This window comes from Mesocricetus auratus, unplaced genomic scaffold (assembly GCF_017639785.1).
Source record: "Mesocricetus auratus isolate SY011 unplaced genomic scaffold, BCM_Maur_2.0 Super-Scaffold_100009, whole genome shotgun sequence".
Taxonomy (NCBI): domain Eukaryota; kingdom Metazoa; phylum Chordata; class Mammalia; order Rodentia; family Cricetidae; genus Mesocricetus; species Mesocricetus auratus.
Genome location: NW_024429193.1, coordinates 51757520 through 51785193, shown reverse-complemented (window position 1 = coordinate 51785193; position 27674 = coordinate 51757520). Strand labels below are relative to the sequence as shown.

Below are 27674 nucleotides of genomic sequence, written 5' to 3'. Positions count from 1 at the left end.
TGTCAGAGCAGGATGGCCTGGGGTCAGTGAAATGGCTCAGTGGGCAAAGGTGCTTGCCATGTAAGTGCAAGGACCTGAGTTCGAGCCCAGGAGAGAACTGGCTACAAGCTGTCTTTTGATGTTCAAACCCACCTAACAGGCAGCTGGAGATTGAAGACTCTTCTCAAATGCCCCACAAAGTGTCTGTGTCCAGGGAGAGGCGAACTCCTTGAGGCTCTACAAGTGTTCCTTGCTTTACCCTACCACCTGTAGCTGGCTTGTGACCAGGCATGCATGACTTCTATTGAGGGACAATCTATTCTAGCTTGCAGTTTAGTGATTATTAATGAGTCGAAATCCTGGTAACAAACGATGCTGCTAGGCAAGGCAGATAAATCTAGGTCTTTGGGGGTACACCTGAACACTTCTCAGGTGTTCAGAGTTTTGCACATGAATATTATTTAAGCCGGCACTCCTGGCTCCCAAGTGTCATCATCTTCCTCCTCCTGATCAGTTCTAACCCATCTAGGAAGGCCTGTTCTGACCAGCATTTCAAAGTGTTTTGCCTGCAGAATTGGTTCTTGGCAAGAACATGCCTTGGCAAGCCCCCTTCCCTTCCTTTACTGGATGCTGTGGTTTTCAGGCAAACTTGGGGGCCCTAGGGAAGTGCTTTTGGACTTACTGGATTTTTTTCTTCCAAATTCTCACTGCCTCTTGACTGCCAGTTTCAGCCATGGCTGCCATCCGAAAGAAGCTGGTGATCGTGGGTGATGGAGCCTGTGGGAAGACCTGCCTTCTCATTGTCTTCAGTAAGGACCAGTTCCCAGAAGTCTACGTCCCTACTGTCTTTGAGAACTACATCGCAGACATTGAAGTGGATGGCAAGCAGGTGAAGGCCAGGAAGGACTTCCTGCCTGGGAACCCTGCCCCGGGTCATGTAGGGCCCTAGTATGTCTTTTCTTAGGGCCCACGTGCATCTTTGCTTCATGTCCCTGCTGCAACCAGCGGAAGTTAGAAACTGTAGCCCTAGAAAACCTGCATGTCCTATCTGGTTCGACCACATACTGGCTCTGGAATCTGAGCCAAGTCCATTTGCCTCTGGGCTTAACCTCTCCCCACTGCAAAATGTGAATGAGGGCATGACCTACCCCAAAGGGTTTGCTGTAAGAACCAAATGGTGCTTACAGTGGCAGCTCATACTACCCAAGGATCAAAACCACCTTAGATTGTTTTTAAAGTATATTGTTGGTTTTGTGATTGGTCAATACAACTCTGCACACAGTGCGTGCTGAAAAGATGCTCAGTAAGTTTATAGGACCAGTGATTTCATTGGACCCGGGTATTAAGTTTGGAATCCCTATGTGTCAGGTGGAGCTGGCTCTATGGGACACAGCAGGACAAGAAGACTATGATCGCCTGCGGCCTCTGTCCTATCCAGACACTGACGTCATCCTCATGTGTTTCTCCATTGACAGTCCTGACAGCCTGGGTAAGGCTTTGGAGGAGGGATTGAAGGCTTTTGGCACCTGCCATCTTAAGAGCTATGGGGAAGGAGTGTTGAGAGCTCTGCAGGTCTCCTTTGCTATGGAAACAGCCCTTCAGGTGGGAGGGTTCCTCTACAAGGGGCTTTGAGCTGTGCGAGGGTGCTGCCTGTTCAGTAGTCTCTGCGACTGCTGTGCAGACAGGGCTTCTGCTGCCCTGTGGGGACACCTCCACCTTTTGGGGTATCTCTGCAGAAAACATTCCCGATGCCCTGTGGGTACACCTCCACCTTTTGGGGTACCTCTGCAGAAAACATTCCTGATGTTCTGTGGGTACACCTCTACCTTTTGGGGTACCTCTGCAGAAAACATTCCTGATGCTCTGTGGGTACACCTCCACCTTTTGGGGTACCTCTGCAGAAAACATTCCTGATGCTCTGTGGGTACACCTCCACCTTTTGGGGTACCTCTGCAGAAAACATTCCTGATGCTCTGTGGGTACACCTCTACCTTTTGGGATATTTCTGCAGAAAACATTCCTGATGCTCTGTGGGGACACCTCCACCTTTTGGGGTATTTCTGCAGAAAATATTCCTGATGCTCTGTGGGTACACCTCTACCTTTTGGGATATTTCTGCAGAAAACATTCCTGATGCTCTGTGGGGACACCTCCACCTTTTGGGGTATCTGCAGAAAGCATTCCTGATGCTCTGTGTAGGTACACCTCCACCTTTTGGCGTATCTCTGCAGAAAACATTCCTGAGAAGTGGACCCCGGAGGTGAAGCACTTTTGTCCCAATGTGCCCATCATCCTTGTGGGGAATAAAAAGGACCTGAGGCAAGATGAGCACACCAGAAGAGAGCTGGCCAAGATGAAACAGGTACGTGGGGCGGTTCTAGCGGGAGGAAAGACCTCTGAGGGTCAGAAACGGCGGTGGAACAGCCGACAGCCTTAGAGGGAACTGGGATGTCCGCCTGCCGTCCCCCGTCTGCATGTTGGGAGAACTAGAAGGTCCACAAGAACCTAAAGTGTCAGGGAAGTGACTTTGTCTTATTCCAGCTTAGGGTCTGGTCTGTCTTTGGGGCAACTAAGATTGAGGAGCCATCCTCATCCTCAGGGGGCAGCTGTGTCATTAGGGAGGGGGGGCATTTTTAGGGGCTGGAAGAAAGGCTCAGAGGGATGTGCACACAAAGACTTGCTAAATGACTGTAGCCAGAGGATGGTTTTATTTAGAGGAAGGTAAGCAAGGTAGGCTATCTTGGGAGGATAATTAAGGTTTTAACTGGGGACAGATGTCCAGACTGTATGCTAGTAAAAATATTCTGGTCACTATGTAGAATGGACTAGAACAGTGGTGCTCAACCAGTGAGTCGCAACCCCTTTGGGGGTTTCGTATCAGTCATTTACATCATAATTCATAACAGTAGCGAAGTTAGTTATGAAGTAGCAATGAAACAACTTTGTGGTCGTGAGTCACCACAGCATGAGGAACTGTGTGGAAGCTGACAACCAGTGGACTGGAGAGAGGAAAATGAGATGCAGGTCAGCTGGGCAGTGGGTACTCGTTTAGAGGAGAAATGGACACTGTAGGAGTAAGGCTGGGTGGGAGAAAAGACAGAATTCTGAAATGGCAACTTAGGTCTTATGGCCCCCAGTCTGGAAAGTGCCCATGGTAGCTGGGACCTCTGCGCCCTGCAGGGCGAGTCTTCAGGATGCGCAGGGTATTTAGCTGCCCCTGCCTTTTTTTTGACCCCGTGTCTTGTCTTCTCAGGAGCCTGTTCGATCTGAGGAAGGCCGGGACATGGCAAACAGGATCAGTGCCTTTGGCTACCTTGAGTGCTCAGCCAAGACTAAAGAAGGGGTGCGGGAGGTATTTGAGATGGCCACTAGGGCCGGCCTGCAGGTCCGCAAGAATAAGCGCCGGAGGGGCTGTCCCATTCTCTGAGATTCCCAGGGTCTCTCCAGTTTTCCCTCCTTTCCACAGGGATACAAATTACCCCCATCCCACTCCACCCTTCTAGGACTCCATGCTGCCAGTTTCTTTTTTGGTTCCTTCTTGCCCAGGACTGCATGAGTTTCCCCAGCTCCAGGTGGGGGCTGGTAGGCCCTTTCCTCCCTGCCTCTGGGAACCAGGCTGGTGCCCTGCCCTTCCTGCGCAGGGCCCCTGCTGCTGCGTTGGTCCAGGGGTAGGGCTCTTAGTCCCTTCTGCCTTTCCCATATCACACACCAGCACTTTATATATTTCTGGCTCACAGGAGGAGTCTGGGGTAGGGGCGGGGATTTCTGCTTTGGGTAGTAGTGTCTCCGACTTTACTTGGTGGGAGGGCAGGACATGAATAAAGGTCAAAGGTTGCACCATGTGTGGCAGCTTCCTGTCTTTCCTGGCCTACCTTGGCTCTGAGCCTAGAGTTCCATCTTTTTCTCTTCATTCCCAAGTTGCCAGCTGGGCCGGGACTGTCTGCAGAGGCAGGGCTGGGGGCGGAGTCTAGAGTAAAGGATGAGGTCATATTTGGCTGATTGCCTGAGGGGAGTGGTCTGTACCGTTGGCTAAACATAGAAGCCTGTGGGTGGCTTCCCTGTAAGCTGGGTTTCCTGTCCTCCACGAAGTTATAAAGGGGTGTGGCTCTGGACAGATAACCCTCCTGGAGGGTCAGCTTGGGGGCACAGGAAGCAAGGCCAGGCTGATGAGACATAAGCAAGAGACTTTTGCATAGAACGGCATTTGTTTTCTTAAAGCAGCTCAGCGATAGACCGCTTGTCTAGCATACTCGCGGCTGTGGGTTCAATCCCCCAGTACTGCAAAGGAGAGGGGAGAAAAAAAGCTTTCCTTCCTCCCCCTTCCTCCAAGTTTTAGCAGCTTGGGTTATTTTCCCTAGCAGAGGAAGGGGTGGAACCGTTTGGGCTGTAAACTTCCCAGCCTTCCTGTCTCTGGCAGGGACAGGTGAGCTGGGTTCTGGGTCAGGGATAGGCAGCAATAAGGCTTGGCTGGTGTGAGAAGGCGGGCGGCTGTGTCTTCAAAGCTCATTTCTCCACTCTGGCTCCACTTGTAAGGGCAGGCCCTCTTCACCCTCCCGCTCCTGAGGGAGATTTTGGTGACGCCGGGGCCCTAGGAAGAAAAGGAGACATGGGTATTTTTGCCTCTTCTTGCCACAGCACCCCTGCCGGGCCCACCATGGCCCACGCATACCTGAGGTAGAGGGGCTCAGTTTGCTCAGGCCTTGGAGTAAGTCCTGTCCCTGCTGCAGGTCCAGTTTGGCAGGAAAGGGGCATCCAGTATACCCCCCGTTTTCTTTACAGAACTCCAGGAATCTGTGGGGTACAGGGACATTGGCATAGGGGGCTGTGAGAAACAGGCAGACAGCAGGGTGGGCACTGTGAACACCAACAGAACTGAGGACTAACGGGGAATAAGTGGGTGCTTAGTAAAGACATTTGTCCTAGCCTGGGGCTCGTAGACCAAGAGCAATTATGGGGTGGGAGTGCTTACGTTTTCCAGTCCGGGTCATGGCCTAGGAGGAGGGGGTTGCCCACTACAATGAGCAAAGCCTTGGCCCGGGTCACAGCCACGTTGAACCTCTGGAAGGAAGAAGTGATTATGTCATGGAAGGGACAGGCTCCGAGGAAGAATTCATGCCACCCACAAGTCTGCCAACCTTGGGGTTCCTGAGGAAACCGAGGTTGAAGTCCAGGTCCAGCTGCACAAAGCTCTGACTGCTTCGGACGGTGGAGATGAGGATGACACTTCGCTCTTGCCCTTGGAATTCTTCCACAGAGCCCACCTAGAGAGCAGAGGCCAGTCTGAAGACCAGGCAGGCCTAAGAGCAACTGCGGGGGCAAACCCGCTCTAGGGAGCAAAGCTGTTAGGAAGGCAGAGAAGTCACTGTGTTTCCTTGGAGCTCAGAGAGTGCAGGGCCAGGAAGAGGGCAGGAGGCCAGCCCCGCTGTGGAGGCCTGTAGAACAGAGCCAGTCATAGGGTGGGGCCTGGAAAGTTCAAAGCAAATCAAGTGGCAGGCCCTTCGAAGCATGCACTGAGCGGAAAGCGGAGTTCCTGTCCCTCGAGACAATCGCTAATTTGGTCAGAATTTCTAAGGGAGAGGCCTGTAGATCATAAAGCAGTGGTTTTCAACCCTGGCTCCACACATCAGAACCACCTGTGGAGCTATAAAAAAAATGAAGCTGGGTGGTGATGGCATTTATAATCCCAGCACCCGGGAGGGGGAGACAGGCTAATCTCTGAGTCTGAGGCCAGCCTGGTCTACAGAGCAAGTTCCAGGACAGCCACAGCTACCTACACAGAGAAACCCTGTCTTGAAAAGCAAAAATATAATAAAACAATAACAAAAAAACCCACCCTGGCTTTTTCTCTAGACAGCTATGCTAATTGGCTGGGTGGGACCCAAGCAGTGGCATTATTAAAGTTCCCAAGTGATTTTTATCTGAGTCAGAGTTGAGCCACAGAGGGAGCCAGGGCACGACATCACATGACAGGCAGGGTTGGTCTAGAGAGTTTGGACTTCATCCTGAGGGCAGAGGCCACACACCTGACTGATAAGAAAGAGATGATGCTTGTTACACAGGCAGGCCCCCAGGTTCCACCTCAGACACCTGGGGAAACCCCAGCTTCATTGTGAGGGAAGAGGATGGGACAGGACACGGCAAGGGTGAGGTCAGAGGCACGTAGAAGGCTGGGAGAGAATGGGATGTATGTCACCTTCAGATCCTTGATGTCATCCAGTCCTCGAAGTTCCCGGTCAAGTTTGGTGATGCAGTACCGGATTTTTTCTACCTGGAGGGAGGGGAGAGGGGTCCTTTTCTCATGCCTTCACCCTCACACAGAGGGAAGGCAGCTGGCCAGGGTGCTGGTGGGCAAAGAGGGGAGTCCTGACCTGCTTCCGGTATGGGGAGATGATGCCCACACTCCGGGGGCTCAGGCGGGCTTTACCCTTCTTGGAGGAAGGGGCCAGGAGCTGTTTCAAGTATGAAGTCACCGTGGCGGCCTCTTCAGGGTTGAAGAAGGATGGGCTATTGCCCTCTCGCTCATCTTTGCCCATTACACCATGAAAGATGATGGGAAAGCCCTGGGCACAAAATGGGAGGAAACCCTCAGGTTGATCTCCCTGCCTCCCTGCCCTCCAACCCAGCTAGGGAATCAGGGGTTCCAGGCCATAACGACAAACAAAGGGAGTGCTCTGTGCCTTCAGGAGAAGGGAGTCAGGGTCCAGGGATGGAGCCCTGCCCTGCTAGGCCTCACCTGTTGGGGCAGCCCCTCCCAGCGGCAGAAACGTTCTCGGTCCACCACATCTGCACAGGCCTGTAGCTCTCCGTCATAGTACAGTTGGTTAGGGATGTCCAGGATGGTGGGGTGAGACCTGGGAGAAAGAACAAGTTCAAGGCCCTTTGGGGGAGTCCTGCTCCGTGTGTTCCCCAGCCCCAGCCTCTGGCCCTCCAGCCGTGCGGATGACTCATTCACCAGTGGCTGCTGTCAGGTTCTGTAAACAGCAAAATTGAGCCAAATGTGGTTCTAATAAACAATCGGGCTAGGGGGCGCTGGAGAGATGGCTTAGCGGCTAAGAACACTGGCTGCTCTTCCAGAGGTCCTAAATTTAATTCCCAGCAACCACATGATGGCTCACAACCATCTGTAATGAGATCTGGTGCCCTCTTCTGGCCTGCAGGGATACATGCAGACAGAACACTGTATACATAATAAATCTAATAAATAAAAAATAAAAAAAACCACAATCAGGCTAGGGGTCTCACTGACCCACCAAGTTCCTTTTAAAAACCAAGAATTTAGGACCCATTCTCAGACTTTACTGAACAAAAATAGTCCAGAAACAAATTACCATCACCATTTAATTAGGTTACACCCCCAAGATGTAAGTATGACACAAAAGCATTTACAGAACTTTTACAATTACCACTGTGTGGTGTGGGTAATCATGCTCTTCTGTGTGTGGAGGACAACTTTGTGGCGTCAGCTCTCTCCTTCCACCTACAAGTGGGTTCACAGGTTTGGGACATCCAATTTAGGTTGCTAGGTGTGCGTACACCAAGTACTTTTACCCACTGAGCCATCACAACCCTGCCACTTTGAGATGGTGTCTGACTGTATAGTCCAGGCTAGCCTTTAAACTCTGAATCCTGTCTCAATTAACCTCTAAACGCTGGGATTATAAGCATGTGCAACCACAGCCCAGCTTAAAAGATTTTTATTCTTGTCAAGCATTTAATCCCAGCACTGGGGAGGCAGAGGCAGGCGGGTCTCTGTGAGTTCGAGACCAGCCTGGTCTACCATTCGAGTTCTAGGACAGGCTCCAAAACAATACAGAGAAACCCTGTCTCGAAAAACCAAAAAAAAAAAGCCGGGCGTTGGTGGCGCATGCCTTTAATCCCAGCACTCGGGAGGCAGAGGCAGGCGGATCTCTGTGAGTTCGAGACCAGCCTGGACTACCAAGCAAGTTCCAGGACAGCCTCCAAAGCCACAGAGAAACCCTGTCTCCAAAAACCAAAAAAAAAAAAAAAATTTTTTTTAATTCTTTTAAATTATGTATGTGGGGTGGGGGATGGGGTATGCAGGTGACCATGGAGGCCAAAGGTGTCAAGATTCCCTTGGGGCTAGAGTTAGAGGAGACCTTGAGCCAACTGACATGGATGCCCCAGATTTACCAAACTCTCATTGATGGTCTAGAACTCACCTAAGCACTGACGTTAATCTTACTAGAAGATATTCGTGACACGTGGCATGTACCTACTGTCCTAGCTACTCAGGAGGTTGAGGCAGGATTGCTTGAGCCAAGAGTTAAGATCAGCCTAGGCAACACAGGCAGCCTTTGTCGAAAAGGGGGAGAACAGAGTTGGGGATGTACATTAGTGACAGAACACTTGAAAGCAACATACAAGGTCCTGGGCTCAAGTTCCAGCACCCACAAAAATAAAAACCAAAAGGACATGGGCCTCAGCTGGGTATGTAACTCAACTAATGATGGTTTTAAGGAAAAACTTACACTCCCTGCCTTTCTTCCCTTGTTGGATTGTCTAGAAACTTAGACCCACCCAGACATATTCTGGTCTGATGACCTCTAATACACAGATAAACCACTGGTCTGAGAAGCAGCTGCCTGCTAAGTCATTAGATAAGTAGCCATAAGGGGGTTACCAAGGAGACCCCCTCTTCTACCTGACAAGCAGCAGAGGCAGGGACAATGATACCTGTAGTTGCGGAGCAGTTTGGTGATGAACTGGGGGTCATAGCCATGGGGGCCCTTCTTGTACAAGGAGTTGTAGGTGAGCAGGCGCTCCAGCAGAGAGTAGCCAAGCCCATGCTTCTGTGCCAGTGGTGAACGGAGCACAGGCCCCAGCTGCCGTGGGTCTCCTGCCAGAACCAGCTGCCCCCCTGGATTGCCCGTTTCCTTTACATCCATCAGTCCTGAGAGGCACGGGGAAAAAGGTTAAACGGTGGGACTTACCCAGTTGGTGTGGGGTGGTGTACCTATAGCCCATCCTGAACCCCCTCACCTGCTATGGCCACCAGACTCTCAGGCTCCATGCAGTGGCCAGCCTCATCGATGAAGATGTGTGTGAAGTGATCGATGGGAAACTGGGCTGACACCAACCTGGGAGTGTCAGGCCAAGCAGGGGTCATTCCCAGGCTCCCAACTTCCAAACCTGAACTCTGGCCCTTCATTTCACCCTGCCCTCAGGAGCCCTTCCTCTTTCCCTAGCCCTATACCACTTGACTTTTTACTAACAAGTGAGAAAGAAATCCTAGACATCCCTTACCTGCTGGCGGTGATGAGGGTGGTAATTAAGACTCGATATTGCTGGAGATGCTTCTTGGCAGGATATATATACTCTCCCTTTTTAGGATCCCAGTTACAGCAGGTCTGTGGGTTATGGAAGGATGTGAAATCAGCTTGGCTCTTTGCCTTCTTACTGTCACCCTGGCTCTGGACCTCTAACACTTAGTACCTGCCTCCCTCCCTCTGCGGATAAGAAAACATCAGTCCCCACAGGTGGCCTGACCCATCCAAAGTCACACTGCAAGTCTTCAGATGCTCTGAGAACCTCCCAGGCATCCATCATCACTTGGCCCTCTACACTTCCTACATACCTTAATGTCCTCAGGTACCATCCGGATGTCCCTGCTGGGAGCCAGGAGGCGGTATATGGAGCTGGGCAGGTGGACCCGGAGCCGCTGACAGAGGAGGTCAGCCCCTGAGTTGGATGGCGTGCAGGCCAGGATGTGGGCTTTGGGCAAGAGCTTCACTACCTGAGACAAAGAAAACAACAGTATGGGCAGAAGCTTCCTGTAACAGGGGACTCGGGCTGCCTTTGCCTCCCAGACACCCGCTAGTCTAGATGACACTTTGGTATTGAATATCTGCAAATTCACGTCTGCATATTTACACACCAACACTCAACAGTCATAATGTTCATGTAGGAACATTCAGAGGGAGTCAAAATTGAGACAAATGCGGGGCTGCACGACTCAGTGTAGGTCCTGGGATTATGCTCCAGCCTCACCTGCTTGATGGCCTCCACTAATGTGACAGTCTTGCCAGTACCTGGAGGCCCAAAGATGATGTAGGGGGCAGGCCGGGTGGTGCCCCTCACAATGTGCTTCATGGCCTGCAGCTGCTCGGGGTTCGACTCCAGACTCCGATCATATAGCCTGGCAGAGGGGTCCAGGAATATTAGCTTGAAGTCATCCAATATCCCAGAGGCTTCTGGGCCTCCGTTCCCAATATCCACACCCCAAGCAGCCCCAGGACCCAGTCTCACTTGAACTTCACATCTGAGGGCAGCAGGGGGACCCCACGGGAGGCCACAGGAAAGAGCATGGGCCATAGCAGCCATCGCCCTGTCAACTCCAATGCCCGGTGCTGGACCCGAAGGGGCTGGCGGTTGAAGGTAAAGTTCACCTTGAAGGTCAGCCCATCCACAAATCGGCTCAGGAGGCTTTGGGCAAAGAATTAAGTGGAGATTTCCAGGTACATGGGATGGGCAGTAAAGAACAGACCCTCTCCACCTCCCACCATTCCACTCCCTCTTCCCAAGAGATCCTTACAAAGTTCTCTAGCAGATGAAGTGGTTCACACAGCTTGGGGACTCCCTGCCCTGTGTCCAGGGTCCTAGTCATCTCTGGAAGCGAGACCTAACCACAGGCCTTAGAAGCCTGAAGGTTGCTTTTGGTGGTTTGGTACTCCCACCACTCACCTTGTGGAAAAGCTCAGCTTGACACGGTCCAGTTCCACCTTGTGTACAAAACCTTTGTAAGTGACAGGGTCCTCTTGTTGGGTCTCAGAGGACAGAAGGGCAAACAGGTGGTCACCCCGTAGCACTGAGGGGCGGCTCTCAGTGACACCAGGAACCTATAGGATATGAACACAAGGAAACTTTCCTTCCTTCCTTCCTTCCTTCCTTCCTTCCTTCCTTCCTTCCTTCCTTCCTTCCTTCCTTCCTTCCCCTCTTTTCTTTCCCCGAGACAGGGTTTCTCTGTGTAGCACTGGCTGGCTGTCCTGGAACTCTCTGTAGATCAAGTTGGCCTCAAATTCACAGGATCTGCCTGCCTCTGCCTCTTAGGTGCTGGGATGAAAGGTGTGCTACCACCTGGTTTAAAGTTTTTCTACGGGGGAAGAGGGGAGGGAGAGGGAGCTGGGATTGACATGTGAAACAAGATTGTTTCTAACCTAAATAAAAATAATTATTAGAAAAGAAAAAGAAAAAGACAGTCTTTCTATCCCATATCCCATGGGTTCTGGGCTCATAGCCCCAGCTTACCCGTTTTCCTTTCTTACAAGGCAAAGCAAGAATCGGCGGGCGGGAATGGGAAGGACCATAGGCTGTAGAGGTGCCTAGCCTGGGTATCTAAGAGCCTCCGGGGTAAGACTTTTACATGGGGTGGCCATGTCCCAGTCCAGTTAGTGTCTCCTTAGCCAGCTCAGCTCCAGCTTTGCCTTAGAGCCTTGGTGCAAACTCCCTTCTCGAAATGACCTTTCCCTGACATCTTACGTCTCGCCCTTCCCATCTGTATGCACTCTTCTGCATTAATCCATTCTCATGAGCAAGTCTGAGCTTGTGTGTATATGTTCAAAATGTGAGGGCTGGTGAGGTGGCTCAGTGGGTAAGGGTGCCTGCTGCTAAAACTGACAACCTGACCAGACTGATGGCTGGGAGGCCAGCATGGGACTGATCCAGACCCCCTGAACGTGGGTGTCAGTGAGGAGGCCTGGGCAACCTATGGGGCCTTGGGTAGTAGATCAGTATTTATCCCTGGCATACAAATGGACTTTGGGTGGCCATCCAACAATGAGGACTCTTGGGGGACGCCCTGCCCTGAATGAAATGACAGACTCTGGAGGTCCCCCATAGAGGGCCTCACCCACCCTGGGGAACGGAGTGAGGATTGGGTGGGGGACTGGGAAGCCTGGTGGGGATACAGGGAAGGAGGGGAGGGAGAGGGAGCTGGAATTGACATGTGAAGCAAGCTTGTTTCTAATTTAAATTAAAAAAACAAAAAAACAAAACTGACAACCTGAATTTAATCCCTGGGACCTACATGGTGGAAAGAGAAAACAGACTCCTGCAAATTGTCCTCTGGCCTCCACATGTGTGGTATTCATGTTGCACGCACACAAAATTACACACACACACATACACACACACACATATATAATTTTTTTTTTTTTGGTTTTTCGAGACAGGGTTTCTCTGTGGCTTTGGAGGCTGTCCTGGAACTCGCTCTGTAGACCAGGCTGGCCTCGAACTCACAGAGATCCGCCTGCCTCTGCCTCCCGAGTGCTGGGATTAAAGGCGTGCGCCACCAACGCCCGGCTCACACATATATAATTTTAAAAATCAAAATGTGAACATTTGAAAAGGGTCTCAGAATTATCCACAAAGCTGAGAAAACAAGGGACTCATCAAGATCACATAGCTGGCAGCAAAAACCTACATTAAAATCCCATTACCAATATGAACGGGGTGTGGTAGACTGTTCCTATAACTCCAATACTGGGGTGGTAGACAAAGGAGGGTTAGAAGTTCAAGATCACCCTTGGCTACAAAGTAAGTCTGAAGCTAGCCTGAGCTACATGGGACCCTGCCTAAAATAAATGAGTGGAAAAAAACCATTGTCCTATTCTGGTACATTGTGGGGGACAGGAAGCTCACCCCACTCTTGGTCTATATCTTCTAAAACAGGAACTGTTTCATCCTGTTAGGGATCGTGCCCTGTTACATCCTTCAAGTTGACTGGCATGCCCGCCCCTCCCCACAGTAGATTTGAGCCCTAACCTCCAGTGTGAGCAGCCTGGGATTCTGATCCACAGGGTCCCAGGTCATGGGCACCGACTCCAGGTCGTAGTGCCGGATATCGTGCTCCATCTGCAGCTCCTCCAGGTGCAGCAGTAGCCGGAGCTTCACCTCATAGTTCCTGGACTTCAGGGTTGTCTCCAGCTGGGCCCTGGTAGGGATGGTTGAGTTGGGGCAGGAACAGAGTGGATCAGACACAGCCCTCACCCTCCCGCCCGCTCTCTCTGTTCATTCATCCCCATGCTGACATGCCGTGGGCACCGAGCAGGGAGCACAGACAGAAGACAAGGCAGCATGTGATACGAAGTGCCGGTACCTACTTGATCTCAGCAACCTCCTTCGGGGAGGTGAAGATACTTGGTCCCTGAAGAAGGGTAGGGAGCAGTTGCCTGAGGCGGAGGGGTGGGTAGTAGGTCCCCAGGGCCAAACTGAGCTCTAGTTCATAGCCCTTGGCGCTGTGGGAGGGAAGAAAACCTGTCACAAACACAGAAATCCCTCATCTTCATAGACTCTGAAATGTCCCATGGAGTCTGCAGAAGGCATTCCTCCGTATATCGTTCCACTTTTTTGGTGTCCTTACTGCCAAATGGAGCACACAGAAACATTTCTCCAATGACTTCTGTGGTGTGGTCAGCAGCCATGCAGGGATCCCTTGCTCACGCAGTGGCTTGGTCCAAGGTTGGACCATTTGCATTTTTGAAATATTTTTAAAGACTTATTTAATTATTATGTATACACTGTTCTGCTCAAATATATGACTGCATGACAGAAGAGGGCACCAGATGTCATTATGAACGGTTGTGAGCCACCATGTCCTTGCTGGGACTTGAACTCAGTCAGGGCTCTTAACCTCTGAGCCATCTTTCTAGCCTGTATTTTTGAAATATTTAAAAATACATATTTTGTGAGCCGGGTGTGGTGGTACAGGTCTATAATCCCAGCAATGGCAGTGAGTACAATGAGCTACCCAGCCCAGCTCTGGCTAAAATAAACAATAAAAACAAAGCAATATGTTTTAAATAATAACTAAGTAACATTTCTATCATTCCAGAACAGTCAATCCTAATATCGATTTCTTTCTTTTTTTGGCAGGGGTATGTGTGTGTGTGTGTGTGTTGAGACAGACTTTCTCTATGTATTCCTGGCTGTCCTGGAACTTGCTCTGTAGACCAGGCTGGCCTCAAACTCACAGAGATCCATCTGCTTCTGCCTCTCCGGTACTGGGATTAAAGGGGTACGCCACCACGGTCTGGTTATATATATTGGTAATAAGAGGAACATATAACTATAAAGATCTTATTACATGGTTTGCATGTATTACTCGTGATTTTAAAATGTTTATCTTTCTGTGGATTGTGTGTGTGAAGAGGGCACCAGGAGTTAGACAGTTGTGAGCCACTCAAGCTGGGTGGTGGGAGTGAACTCAGCCTGCTGCAGGGCAGCAGAGTCACCCCTCCACCCCTTCATTTTGTTTTTAGACGGTCTTTCTCTGAGCCTAAAACTCTCAGAGCACAAGCTGAACTGTAACTCACAGAAACTCTGCCTTGGCTTCCAACGTGCTAGGCGCTACCACGCCTTGCTCTCAGATTTGATTGTCTATTTACTAGACAAGGTTTCACTATGTGGCCCTGGCTGGTCTGCAGTGCTATGTAGACCACGCTGATCTTGAACTCACAGAGACCTGTCTGCCTTTGCCTTTGCCTCCTGAGTGCTGAGATGAAAGGCATGGGCCACGACAACTGGCCCTTTTAATAGCTTTGTTGGAAAGCTCACATCCAGTTTTGTGACTGGTCTACTGTATTCACACATACGTGTAACTATCATCACCGTCAGTTTTAGAACACTTTGGACAAGCAGCCCTTCAGCTACCAGCCTTCTGCTCTGCCAGCTCCCTCAGATGGAGACATCTAATAGTGAGTGCCAGGTGTGGTGGCGTACGCCTTTAATTCCAGTACTTGGGAGGCAGAGGGAGTGGATCTCAATGAGTTCCAGGTCACTTTAGTCTGCATAGTGAGCTCCAGGTCCTCCAGGATAATACAGTGAGACCCTGTCATGAAAAATAAAATTAAGTCAGGCAGAGACAGACAGATCTCTGTGAGTTTGAGGCCCACCTAGTCTACATAGAGAGTTCCAGGATAGGCAGAGCTGTTACACAGAGTTTGGTTCCCACCACCCAGGTCAGGTGGCTCACAACAGTCTACAACTCCAGCTCCAGGGGAATTGGCACCCACACTATTAAAAATAACACAGATCTTTAAAAAACAAATGGAGGGGGGCTGGAGAGATGGCTCAGAGGTTAAGAGCACTGACTGCTCTTCCAGAGGTCTTGAGTTCAATTCCCAGCAACCACACGGTGGCTGACAACCATCTACAATTCAATCTGGTGTATATGTAATAAATAAATAAATCTTTAAAAAAAAGATGATAAAAAAAACAAATGGGGGTGGAGTAGGTGATGTAGTTCAGGGGGAAAACATTACTTGGCATGCACAAAGCCCTGAGTTCAATGCCCAGCACCATGGAACAAGACGAGGTGGATGGAGGAAGTGGAGGGGAGAGGAAAAAGAAAGGTCCACAATAGGCTACCATTTCTCTACATAGTGTAAACACTTAAGAATGTCCACGTGTGATCCCTTTGGCATCACACATATTAATTGGAATGATACAGAGAAAATTAGCATGGCTCCTGCATAAGGATGACACACAAATTCATGAAGCATTAAAAAAAAAGAATTTTCACACTGTCCCTCCTGTAGCTTGCTTCTCTGACACGAAAGTAATGTGAGACCCAGGAGGGAACAACCTGAAGTTCAGAAAGGGGGCTGTGTCTCCTAGCTCGGGGGTCTTCCCAAGTGCCCACGATGTCATTATCCAGTTACCGGTCAGGCCTCTCTCCTTCCTCTATCCGGTTGGTCAATACAGGGTTTCTAGTAAGCCGAGGGGGGCGCTTGAAGGGAGTCGTGGGCTTCAACTGTGCAGCCAGGGGGCTGTGGGCGACGGCAGCCAAGAAGCGAGCAATGTAGAAAGTTTCTGCTCCTTCTGCCCCTGCGTCCCCAGGTCCCAGCAGTTCCCAGAGGACAGTGGCTGGGAAGTAGCCCACAATACTGGTCTTACAGTAGACATGCAGCTCATAGCTTTCACCTGCAACAAGGTAAGCTGAGTGAGGCAGAGGCCCTACCCACAGCAACCCCATCCCAAGGCAGGAACCCACTGAGCAGAGACAATATTTTTCCGGGTTAGACCACCCGAGGGCTACTTCACCTTACAAGACCACTCACCTGGGCCCAGTGGGCAGGGCAGGTCCTGTTCGCCATGGTAGAAGGCAAACTGGGGTGTCCAGCAGAGTGGAAAGAGATGAGTGAGGGTAACAGGCTTGGTTCCTCCGTTTCGAAGTCTTAGGGTCAGTACCTCTTTGCGGTTCAAGTCCAGGCGGATAAGGAGCTGCCCATCTCGGGCTTCATGGGGTCCCTGGACCTCCACGTCCACCCCATGCTTCCCATGAAGATATTCAGCCCTGGGGAAGAGTGGGAGTCAAGGGAGTATGGGGCAAGAGGACCTTGGACTGGGAAATTGCCCTGGGGAAGGTATCAGGAGTGCTTGGGAACCCATCTCCTCCCTGGATTAATTCCCTGTCTCTTCCTTCCTGGGGGAGGGGGAGCTTACCAAGGAAATCCACTGGTTTTCAAGCCAGACATCCTTTCCCTTGCCCTCCCCTGCCCACTCACAGGGCATGCGCTCACACACCTGTCATGAAAGATCCTGGCCAACAATGACCTGTGTTGTTTGCTGACATTCGAGCCTGGCTTTATTCGCCTCTTTTCTGGTAACTGCACATCAGCCCAGCGGTCTAGTTTGAAGAACCTGACCCGAGTCTTGGTGACGAAGGCCAGATTTGCAATCTTCATTCCATACAGCATGGAGGAGAAGCCAGGGGCAGGGGTCCCATAGCTGCCAGAAGCAGAGGACACTGGGAAGTGAGGGAAGGCAGGGTGGCTGTGGAGAGGGTGCTGGGGAAGGCCCAAGGGCTGCTTGCTCTCTGCAGGGACACACCAGCCCTGCTTCAAGACAGGATGGGGCTCAGAGGCAGAGACTCCGGCTAGGGATGGGAGGAATTTTTAACAACTTAAAGCAAGGCATTGGGGCTTTCCAACACAAAATAACTGGCTTAAACAGCACTGTGGAGAAAAGTCCAATATTGGGCTGTTGGCTGGGAAGACAAAGAGAGAAACAGATTTTTTTTTAAAAGGGGGGAGGGGACATGACTATTTGGGACATCAAAAAAAAAAGTGCAGCGGGAAGAGCTAAGGCTAAAGGGAATTTGAAAACGATGGCTCATAGGAATGGACAGGTCCCAGGCTGTAGGGAGGGCTGAGAAAGGGGGTCATAGAGAGCAGAGATGTCCAGAGTGTGGGCAAGGTGGCAGATCGGACAGCAGTTTCCACCGGAAGTCAAAGGGTGCAGGTGGAACCCAAGCAGGAAGGGAAAGGATCCTTCTCCCGAGATCAAATAGCCTGGCTTTGTGCCTAGAGAGGTGAAGACAGGAAGAGTGGTCAGCAGGGCGACCTCAGGCTCAGCACCTGGTGTTCAGTGTAGTCCACTCCACACACTTACGGAGGCATGCTAGGTGCCGACACTGCACTTGCGGCTGGTTCCAAGCTGCCTACCCTAGATCCAGCCTTGAGGACCACTCAGAGAGAACCCAGACGTTCCAGCATGGTGATGGGGCGGGGTTGCTGAGACTGCCCCGAGCAGCTCAGTGGGCTAAGCCTGGGCACTGAGGACTGTCTGGGGCAGGGACAGGTCTCTGAGGAATGAGTGGGCATTCCCCAGGCAAGAGGAACACAAAGTGGGCAAACTCATGGGTATGGGTGACGGGCTGTGCGTGCCAGCTGCTTCAGCGGGCTTCAGGGGGCTATCTCCCAGCACGTTGCTTTCTTCCTCTTTTGAGCTATTGGGGTCTACGGAGGGCAGAGGTTAAGAATTCTACCTAGCATGTGTGAGGCCTGAGGTTCAACCCCAAAACAAAACACAAAACAAAAAGAAAAACACAAAAACAAAACATCCCAAACAAACCAAAATACCCCAATACCCAAAAAACAAAAACAAAAAAATAATATGGGAACTGAAGACCTGCTTAAAAGGCCACCCTGAGGCTCACTTGAGACAGGACATTGTAGGGAACCATCAGCCCAGTGCTTGGCACGAAGCAGACCTCAGTAAGGGTGAGTGGAGGTTAGTGTCACATACAATTGATTTGTACTACAGTGAAAGGCTCAAGGGAAGGGATGATAGGAGGTGGCAGAGATGGGCAGATCCAGATTGTTTTACATGACAGGCAAGGAGCCTGGACCCGACCCTGACTTTCAGTAGTCCTCCACTTCCCTTTTCTGGTACCCAGGAGCCTGAGGATGCTCCCAAACACATGACATAGCTGATGAACAGTCAAGATCTGGAGGAGTGATAACTTCCCTCAATGGTCGTTGGGACTGTTGGGTTATCACAGCATAACCTAGCAACAGTGTGGTGATTCTTAGTAACCTATCACTGGGGATAAATCAGCACGGCTGCTTAAAAGAGGACACAGTAAGGTCCTTTGTGGCTCAGAACATCTTGTGTCCCATACCTATAACTCTGCCTCTCTCCTTCATCCCAAGAAAGGAGAGCAGTATGATTCAGACAACATTGAAGAGACTATGGTTTCTTTTAAAAGGATGGTAAGTCATTTGAAAGCACAGTGAGAAATGCTTGGTAAATGTTAGCTGCTATAGTTAGTATTTGTATTAGTGGGAAGAGGTCTAATCACAGCAGGGGTAGGAACAACTTACTTTCAGCCCTTGTCAGAGGCTACCCTGTAGTTACAGAACCACTGCAGGTGGGTTTTAAGCAGGGGAGTGGCAAGATCATATTTGCATTTCAGATCACTCTGGCATCAGGATTGAAGGATGAATATGCTGGAGGCAAGACTGTAGGCAGGGAGATCAGTTAGAAGAAGGCCACTGCAGTTGTCTGGTTAAGAGATACCAAAGGCCTGAATGGGGCAGTGGTAGAAACAGGAGGGGTTGGATCTGATCATATTGAGAACGCAAATTAGCAGAATTTGGTGACTGACGGGAGGGAGAATAGAGAGTGGAAGGAGAGAAGCACCTGGAATACCCAAATCAAGGACTTTAGTTCTGCAACTGTCCCCAAAGAAGCAGGAGGTAGGTAGCCAGAAGGACCATCACATTTGCATTGGACATGATGGGTTTGAGATGCCTGTGGTCCAAAGGCAGCCCTGGTTATGTGAGGCAGGAGCTGAGATCTCACATCAAAGTCAATATTAGGGAGTCCCCTGGTGATAGTTAACAACCAAGGACTCGTGCTTGGGACCTCCCCAGGGAGATGTAGTCTGAGAATAGCCAAGACCAACACAGGCCAGGGAGGAAGAGGAAACAGAAGAAGCCTCAAGAGGGAGAAGAATCAGAAGAGAGCATGGTAGAAAGAGGCATGGTGGTTCATACCCATAATCCCAGCACTTGGAAGGCAGAGGCTGAAGACCACCCCAAATCTGATGTTAGCCTGGTCTGCATAATAGGGTGCAGAGTAACTGGGGCTATACAGTAAGATACTGTCTCAAAAACAAACTGGGCTGAGCTTGGTGGCACACACCTTTAATTCCAGCATGTGTGAGGCTTGTGAGGCAGAGGCAAGTGCATCTCTGTGAGTTTGAGGCCAGCCTGACCTACTTAGTGAGTTCGTACCAGCTAAAGGTACACATCGAGACTCTGTCTCAAAAACAAACAAACGAAACACCCCAAAGAAACAGAAGGCTGGTGAGACAGCTTAATAGGTAAAGGTGCCTGGTCCACCTTCCAGTTACATATATATGGTGGAAGGAAGAGCCGGCTCCCATAAATTGTCCTCTGACCCCCACACAAGCGCACACTAAATAAATATAATTTACAAAGGAACAAAAATGGGATAGTATGGAGGAGTTTACAATGAAAAGAATGATAGAAAAGGACAGCTGGGCAGTGGTGGCGCACACCTTTAGTCCCAGCACTTGGGAGGCAGAGGCAGAGGGATTTCTGAGTTCAAGGCCAGCCTGGCCTACAGAGTGAGTGCCAGGACAGTCAGAGCTACACAGAGAAACTCTGTCTCAAAAAAAAACTAAAAAGAAAAAAAAAAAGGAAAGAAAAGGACAGAAGATAATGGCCCTCTGTGGGTAAACTTACCTAGGTTTAAGTATGCATGCATAAGGAGAAATGAAGAAGGCATTCAGCAAGCGTGAGACATTTAAGCAAGACTGCATAGCACATGCAGTGTGAAAGGCCTTCACTCCAAGCTCTTGCTGATATGGGAAGGACAGCAATTGTTACTTGGTAAGCATTCCTCTTAACTATACATATACAGACAGACACGATTTGTGACAGTGCTCTATGGTGCCATCTTCTTCCTCTGAACAGCTACAGAAAGTAGCCCAGCTTTAATTTAAATGGGGTAGTCAATTCTCCAATGACAGAGGCAGGCTGCTCATGCTTTTTGATGCCATAATAATAATCATTCACACACACACAAAAAAAGCTTGTACTTTAAACAAATCCAGTGGGACACGCTCTTGGAAACAGAATTTCGGGGTGAGCCAAAAAGAATGAATGAACTTTTACAACTTTAGTAAAAAGGTGATTTTCTTTTGGAGATAGGAGCTGGCCTCAAACTCATGATCCTACTGTCTGGATTTTCAGACACTGGATTTACAGGCTTATGCAACCATACCCAGCACAACTGGTAACTTCTGCAAAACTGCCTCTCCTAAACCAGTAATACAAATTTATGTTCTCATCAGCAAGAGCTTCAGAAAGCCCCCTTTCCAGTCCCTAACACCAGAAATTTTCAATTGTCTACTTTTTTCCTAGTTTTTCAAGGCAGGGTTTCTCTGTGTAACAGTCCTGGCTGTCCTGGAAAGATCTGTAGACCAGACTGGCCTTAACCTCAGAGATCCATCTGCCTCTGCTGGACTAAAGGTATGCGCCCTGTCACCACCACCTGGCTAATTGTTTACATTGTTTTTATAGTCTCCATTTTGAGACAAGCTCTCTTGTAGCTCAGGCGGGCCTAAAACTCCTTATCCTCCTGCCTCTACCAGGTATGTGAAACACTCCTGGTTAGTTTTTGCTATCTTTAAAAAAATTTTTAACTAAAAACCATTTTTTTTTAATTCTTACTTCCCTGGTCAATGGCATAGATGACAGGGTGTCACTGTGTAGCTCTGACTTGCCTTGAACAGGCATAGATCCTCCTCCTACTATCTCCCAAGCGACGAGATTACATCTCACACGAACCTTGCCTAGCATGTCATTTGCAATGCCTCTGAAACCAGCTTGGTCATATCTGCTGTCATTATTTCTAGGCTCCGTTACTGCTGACTCTACTTCTGGCTTTGTAGCTCTCCTTCCATGCATGGTCTATCCCGTACACAGGCAGTGTTCCCAAACGCAGACCTAACCACATGCCCACTAACAACTCCACAGTGCACAAATCCACCTGACCCTTCGGCCTGTCACACTTACAGTTACAATGACAGCGTGTGCAGCAACATCATTTCTACCAACAGAACACCTTTCTGAGTACTTACTGGGTCCTATGCTAAGTACCACGTGTGTGGCTTACCTATCTCACAACTCTTTCCAACAGTAGCCATTGCCACCACCCATGCTGACTCTAGTCACGTATCCAGAAGGCACGTCGACCCTTCCCAGCCACTTGTATCACTGCTCCTCAGCAGGTTTTCTTGTCTTTGCAGACATCCTTAGGCTCCACTGCCCTCTCCACGCCATTTGCCTGTTGCTCAAATGGCAGCTAATTAAAAAAGAAAAAAAAAAAAAAAGCCCAAACCAGGAATCTGGTATCTGATTTGGAGTGATCTTAAAGAGACATTAGTTTTACAAACTCGGGTTTGAATTTATTTATTTATTTTGGATTTTTGAGACAAAGCCTAGTTTATGTAGCCTAGGCTAGCCTTAAACCTGTGTGCTTTCTGCCTCAATCAACCACTGCAATTATAGACATGAGCCAGGATTGTTGCTAGTTTGAACCCAAACTAGGTTACATAGACCTAGTCTCTCTTTCTTTCTCCCCCTCCCTTTCTCCCTCTCTTACACACACACACACACACACACACACACACACACACACACACACACACACTAGAGAGTCACAATGAGGACAGAATGGATGGCTATTGTTGTTTTATGCAGAAACTGTCTTATGAAGGGTGCGTATACTCCAAGGCTACCAAGTATAGTGCAGTTTTCACTGGGGATTTCAGGGAAGACACCAAACCACCATTCATGCAAAAAGCCAAGGATATTTCTAAAACCTTAACTATATCAGTCTATGTTGATTTGCTTTTGATTTTTATTTTACGTGAATAGGTGTTGTTCGGCATGTACATCTGCGCGTCATTTGTGGTGTGCTTGGTGCCTGCAGAGGCCACAAGAGGGTGTCACAATGTCCTGGAACTGGAGTTATAGACAATTGTGAGGTGCCATGTGGGCTCTGGTAATGTAGCCCTGGTCTTCTGTGAGAGCATCAAGTGCTCTTAATCCATGAGCCATCTCTCCAGCCCCTACTTTTGAATAATATTCTAGTTATTCCTTTAGAATTTCATACATACATACTATATATTTTGATCATATACACCCCCCACTCCACCTCCAACTCCTTGAATTTTCTATCCATACATCTTCCTCTCAGTTTCATGTCTTCTTTAATAATCTTTCTTTTAAGCATTCACTTTTCTTTAGTGTGTGTGTGTGTGTGTGTGTGTGTGTGTGTGTGTGTGTGTGTGTGGTGAGAGGACAATTCGTGGGAGTTGGTTCTCTCCTTAGACTAAATAGGTCCTGGGGCTTGAACTTGAGTTGTCAGGCTAGGTAATAAGTACCTGTACCAGCTGAGCCATCTCCTCAGACTGCTCCCTGCCTTGAAAATATAATCCACCAAGTCCCATACGGACACCAATGTGGTGCCACCATTGGAGCATGGGCAAATACCAGTTACCATTGCCCCAAGGAGAAAAATAATCCTCCCTTCTCCGGTAGCCATCAACCTGCACTTGTCCTCAGCTGGGGGTGGGGCCGCCTTCCCCACCAATGCAGAAACTCTGCAGCAGGAAGGACAGCTGCTGTGAGTTCAAGGTCTTGTCAGGGCCAGAGAGAGCACATCACAGCCACCCTCCTCAAAGATGTTCCCTGAACTTAGGGTAGGAGGTGCTTGGGTTTTGAAGATAGGGTCTTATATAGCCCAGGCTGGCTTCAAATTTGCTATATGCCAAAGGCAACCTTAAGCTCCTGATCATCCTATCTCTTATCTCTCAAATGATGGTATAACAGGCCTGCATCACTAGGCCAGGCTGCCAGTCTTTTATTTTGAAGTGAAGGTTTTCATCTATAATACCAGTAGCATGCAGGCAATTGAGGCAGGAGGATTATCCAAAGGCTGAAACAAAAGAATTGTCTCAAAGTTGTTGAGGTCAATCTGGGTTACACAACGAGTTTTAGACCAGCCTACAGCCTAGAAGGACCCAGCTTCATCATCCTCCCCTACCAAAAAAAAAAAAAAAAGACTAACAAAACTAACTCCTTCCATCACCTCTGTGGGCTTCAACTCCTGCCTCTTGCTCACTTAATATAAAGTCACCTACCTGGAAAGCAGTTATTTTCCTAGTAGGAAGGTCCCAAGAACTCCTGAGAAGGGTGAATTTCTATGTTCACTCTTGGTCAACTGGATTCTGCAAGTGTTTACTGGGCATTTACTATATGCAAACTCTATGCTGAGAGCTGAGACACACAACTAAAGGCAGGGGACCTGAAAGTGGGGGGGGGGGCAGCAGTAGAGTTTTAATGAGAAGCAGCGTAATCCGGTTGTAAATAGGCTATTAGGCTATACTCAGTGTACAAAGAGAAAGCTATGACGATCTAGAGGAAGAAGCAATTAATCATGGTCTGGCTTTAAAGAGCACATAGTAGGGTTGATGAGATGGCTGAAGGGGAGATTGTGCTTTACAAGCAAACCGATGAACCCAGCTCAACACACACACACACACACACACACACACACACACACACACTGCATAGGAGGAAGGGGCTGGGGATGTAATTCAGTTGGTGGTAGAGTGTTTGCCTAGCACGCAAAGCCCTCAGAGGGAGACTCCTAGGATAGAAGTGGAAGCAGCTCAAGGTCATCAAGGCCAGTTTGGGATACAAAAGACCCTATTAAAAAGGAAGGGGTGGCCAGGCGTTGGTGGGGCATGCCTTTAATCCCAGCACTCGGGAGGCAGAGGCAGGCGGATCTCTGCGAGTTCGAGACCAGCCTGGTCTACCAGAGCTAGTTCCAGGGCAACCTCCAAAAGCCACAGAGAAACCCTGTCTCAGAAAAAAAAAAAAAAAGAAAAAAAAACCACACACAAAAAAAGGAAGGGGTGGGGGACACGAGGAAGACTTACGCTTCCTTCCAAGTAGAAATCTCCAGCAGCTGGCAGAGAAGGACGTATGCTAAAAACCCGCCGCTACTGCTTTTTCCAGTGACTTGGGAACACTCTCACCACAACAATCTCTAAAATACCCAGGTCAGATACTCCTCAGTTTTGTCGAGTAGGTCTCATGATAAGATACAAACCCATACTCAGGGCTTTCTTCTTCTTCTCTTGTACTAAAACTTTATCTTTCCTCCAAGACCAAGGTCAGTCTCCCAGTTTTATTTGGGCAAAATACAAGTGCACACAGTAAAAATTACCTTAGGGCTACAGATGCCGTTCAGTGGAGGGTTTGCTTGCCTAGCAAATGCAAGGCCCTGGGTTCAATCTCCAGCACTGCAAAATAAATTGGGAAAAAAAAATAGGAGCAAACCCTAGCTGCCGTGACACATGCCGATCATTCTAGCACACGAGAGCTGGAGAAAGGAGAAATCAGAAACTCAAGGTCAGCCTTGGCTACGGAGTAATTTTGGGTTTAGCCTGGGGTACATGAAATCATGTTTCAAGGCGACAGAGTAATTTTCATGTATGAAATCCTGTTTCAAAAGCCAAATGGGATTGGAGAGATGGCTCTGTGACTGGAGTTAGATTCTCAAAGAATCCATGTTGAGAAGTTCACAAGTGCCTGGAACCCCAGCTCCAGGGAATCTGATGCCCTCTTTAGATCCCTGTGGGCACTTACATACAGTGTGCACAGGCACACACAAATAAAATAAATCTTGAAACAAAACGTCAGACTCCAATGTTGGTAATCTAACAAATAAAGCTTGCCTGGAGATCAGAGAAGCAAAGCCGCCAACAACTCTACCGATGCTCATACCAAAGAGATGACCGTGGCCTCTGACTGCATCTCCAAACTGCACTCCTCAGACTGCCTAGACTGCACTGAGCTCCTGCCTTACATTCCTCTCTAGCACTGTGGGTAAAGATGTGTCATCCCAAGTGCTGGGATCAAAGGTGTGAGCTCTGTTTCTCTTTTAGACTGATTCACTCACTCTCATGTAGCCCAGGGTGGCCTTGAACTCACAGAGATCCATCTGTCTGTCTCTCTCTCCTGAGAGCTGGAATTAAAGGTGTGGCCACCACTGCCTGTCCTCTATAGCTAGCTTAGTGGCTTAGCTCTTAACTAGGTGCGCCGCTAGCCAGTGGCTTAGCTCTGTGTTCTGGTCCTCAGGCAAGCTTTGTTACAGTACAAATAAAATACCATCACACCCCAAGAACAACAACAACAACAAAAAAAGGAAGATAAAAATCCAACACATTATAATAACCAGGAATGGTGGTTTAAGTCAAATCTGCTATTCTAGGATTTGGGAGCCTGAGGCAGAAGTTCAAAAGTTTGAGGCTAGCCTAGACACTAATAAACTTGGCTAAAATAAACAAATCAGTCCCTATATCTATCACACATAGTTTTTGTTTTTTGTATGCATCCCAACATAGCTGCCTTCTGCTTTGGAGCTGACAAAGCCTCCTAGGTTAAACTTGAGTCAACTCCTCTGAGCTGGGCCTTGAGGTTGGCTCCCTACACCCTTAGCTTTAGGCTTGCCCACCTCAGTTTTAATAAGAAGCCTAAGTTAATTTAGCGAGACACTCCCCTGCTCTGATGATCTGATCAACTTTCCCACCCTCCATCTTTGATACCTAGCTCTCTGGTCTGCCTATAGTAAGAACTGCTCTTGGAGTGTGATGTTTCCATTCAGTAAACAATGCATTGATGTCTCCCATCTGTTATGAGTCCCTAGCAATCCGGCGTATTTGGAGTTAAGCTCTATCACTCTCTCCTACCGCCACAGTACCTGACTTGTGTTCAGAGCCACACTGCGCTTTGTGGACATAGGTGAACAGAGGTGAACTCGTGGCTGGGGAAATGTGACTATCCAGTGGCGAATGCTCTTTACATCCCGTCAACATTTTCCTTACTATCTCCAAGCATCATCATTTCGCCCTGTTGTACAGCATACTACAGACTATAAGCTGTATGCATGTCACAGCCTTTGTTGTTTACTGTAGCTTTCATTGGTGTCCCCACAGCGCCCAGCACAATGTAGACCATAAAGCGGGTCAGCATCATCTTTGCCTTCTCTTCAAGAAGCTGCTCAACCCTCTTGATGTTCCTTTCAAGATGTAAGATCATTAATAACTAATGTTCTGGTCAATATGGACAATCCCCATGTTCTTCACTAACCTCAAGCCACACTGCCGTTACTAATTCCATCTAAGATTTGTCCCAAATCACAGCAGACACAACTCACTCACACAGGTATTTTGGTTAGCTGCAACTCAAAGTCTCTCAAAATCTGTTAAGCTCCAATCCCATTTCCCTATTTATTAGTACAAACTCTTTATGCCCATCCCAGTTAAACTCTTCATCTTCCATTCAAGGCAGCAGCCTGTTGATAGAGGTGTTTCGAAGCACACGTCTATGGTTTGACAGAAGTCTCTTTGATTTTTCACTTGGGTGGTAACAGGAAAGGGAAACCAAATATCTTCAGCCATGGGGAAAAGGGGCCTCCGGGAGGCAGCCCCTGGCCCTGGGTCTCCATGGAGAAGCCACAGGTGCTAATGGAGGTTTAACTGCCTACGCAGTTTGTGCTCTTTTTCTCCCCCAAGCTCCTGAGATTGTCCTGCCTACCCTGGGCCTCTTCAGCTCTCCCGTAGCGTGGACCCTGAGGGCAGCTGCCCCTCATCGAGGGGGCGGGGATCCCCGCTTAGCCCGCGCCTGCAGCGACTTCCCTGTGGGGTTCCCCTCCCCCACCATTGAGCCCGGGCTGCTGCGAGCCGCGCGTGGGCACCGACCCCTCCCCGCCGGGCCGGGCTGTGCAGAGCGGGCGGGCTCGGGGTGGCGCTGGCTGGGCGTGGGCAGGAGCGGGAGGAGGACTGCCAGGACCGGCCCGGCCCGATCGGCCCGGGGCTGCATCCCTGTGCGCCCGCGGCGGGAAGGTGGCCCCAACGCCCCGGCGCTGGCCCCGAGCCTTGGGGCCCATGGTGGGCCGGCCCGTACCTGGGCTTGAAGTCGCGGTTGTAAATCGCCCGCAGCCGCTCGCGATCTGTCTCCAGGTCCAGTCCCCGTTCGGCCAGGAAACTCTCGAACCTCTGGCCCGCCTCCCGGAGCTTTCGGCAGCTGAACTTGCTGGGCATCGCGGCGGCGGCTGCGGCTGCGGCCCAGGCAGGAGGGTCCGTGGAAATGAAACTGAAAGTCGCTGCCGCGGTTTAGAGTTGGCTGCTCTGGGGTGAGGGTGCAAAGGGGAAAAGCCCCCCACCTCTGACGTCTGCTCCTGCCAGCCACCTTCTCCCCGCCAGCCTCCCCTCCTCCGTCCCTCTCCTACCTGAGCCTTCCTTTCGGTCTCTTCGTCCTATCCCCTCCCCCTCTTCGCATTAACTCTTT

General features: G+C 49.6%; 2 protein-coding genes and 1 non-coding gene across 4 annotated transcripts in view; 2 read left to right on the top strand and 1 right to left on the bottom strand.

Annotated features, from left to right (window-relative positions):
- Rhoc (ras homolog family member C) overlaps positions 1-3821 on the top strand; it is a 6253-nt gene extending 2432 nt beyond the window's left edge. Inside the window, exons 2-5 of the mRNA XM_005076563.4 lie at positions 705-868; positions 1348-1468; positions 2211-2341; positions 3233-3821. Of these exons, the coding sequence (XP_005076620.1) occupies positions 713-868; positions 1348-1468; positions 2211-2341; positions 3233-3406 (582 nt within the window). The 5' untranslated portion in view covers positions 705-712 and the 3' untranslated portion in view covers positions 3407-3821. The remainder of the gene's footprint in view (positions 1-704; positions 869-1347; positions 1469-2210; positions 2342-3232) is intronic.
- On the bottom strand, positions 2669-27674 carry Mov10 (Mov10 RISC complex RNA helicase). Of its 2 annotated transcripts, none has more exons than XM_021230947.2 (21): positions 27616-27674; positions 27291-27514; positions 16522-16725; positions 16056-16291; positions 15657-15918; positions 13098-13232; positions 12760-12928; positions 10681-10835; positions 10246-10422; positions 9988-10135; positions 9575-9733; positions 9244-9347; positions 8980-9077; positions 8674-8890; positions 6713-6830; positions 6348-6539; positions 6173-6247; positions 5115-5240; positions 4949-5037; positions 4649-4770; positions 2669-4567 (listed from the first exon to the last, which is right to left on the bottom strand). In XM_021230947.2, the coding sequence occupies exons 2-21, from the start codon at positions 27425-27427 to the stop codon at positions 4476-4478; spliced, it is 3015 nt and encodes a 1004-aa protein (XP_021086606.1). In that variant the 5' UTR covers positions 27428-27514; positions 27616-27674; the 3' UTR covers positions 2669-4475. The 2 variants fall into 2 exon arrangements, with proteins under 2 accessions (XP_021086606.1, XP_040608043.1); XM_040752109.1 differs by lacking the exon at positions 27616-27674 and adding an exon at positions 24550-24625 and having other exon boundaries at positions 27291-27428.
- Positions 15406-15514, top strand: LOC121142560. Its single transcript, XR_005879594.1, has one exon. It is a non-coding gene; the product is annotated as a U6 spliceosomal RNA (small nuclear RNA).

Excerpts from the sequence above, each read along its gene's own strand:
- Mov10 (XM_021230947.2), bottom strand. The coding sequence starts at position 27,427 with ATGCCCAGCAAGTTCAGCTGCCGAAAGCTCCGGGAGGCGGGCCAGAGG. Across the intron at positions 6,248-6,347 it reads TCTCCCCATACCGGAAGCAG|GTAGAAAAAATCCGGTACTG; the intron begins GTCAGGACTCCC and ends CCCTCCCTCCAG. Across the intron at positions 4,568-4,648 it reads ACTGAGCCCCTCTACCTCAG|GGCCCCGGCGTCACCAAAAT; the intron begins GTATGCGTGGGC and ends TTTTCTTCCTAG.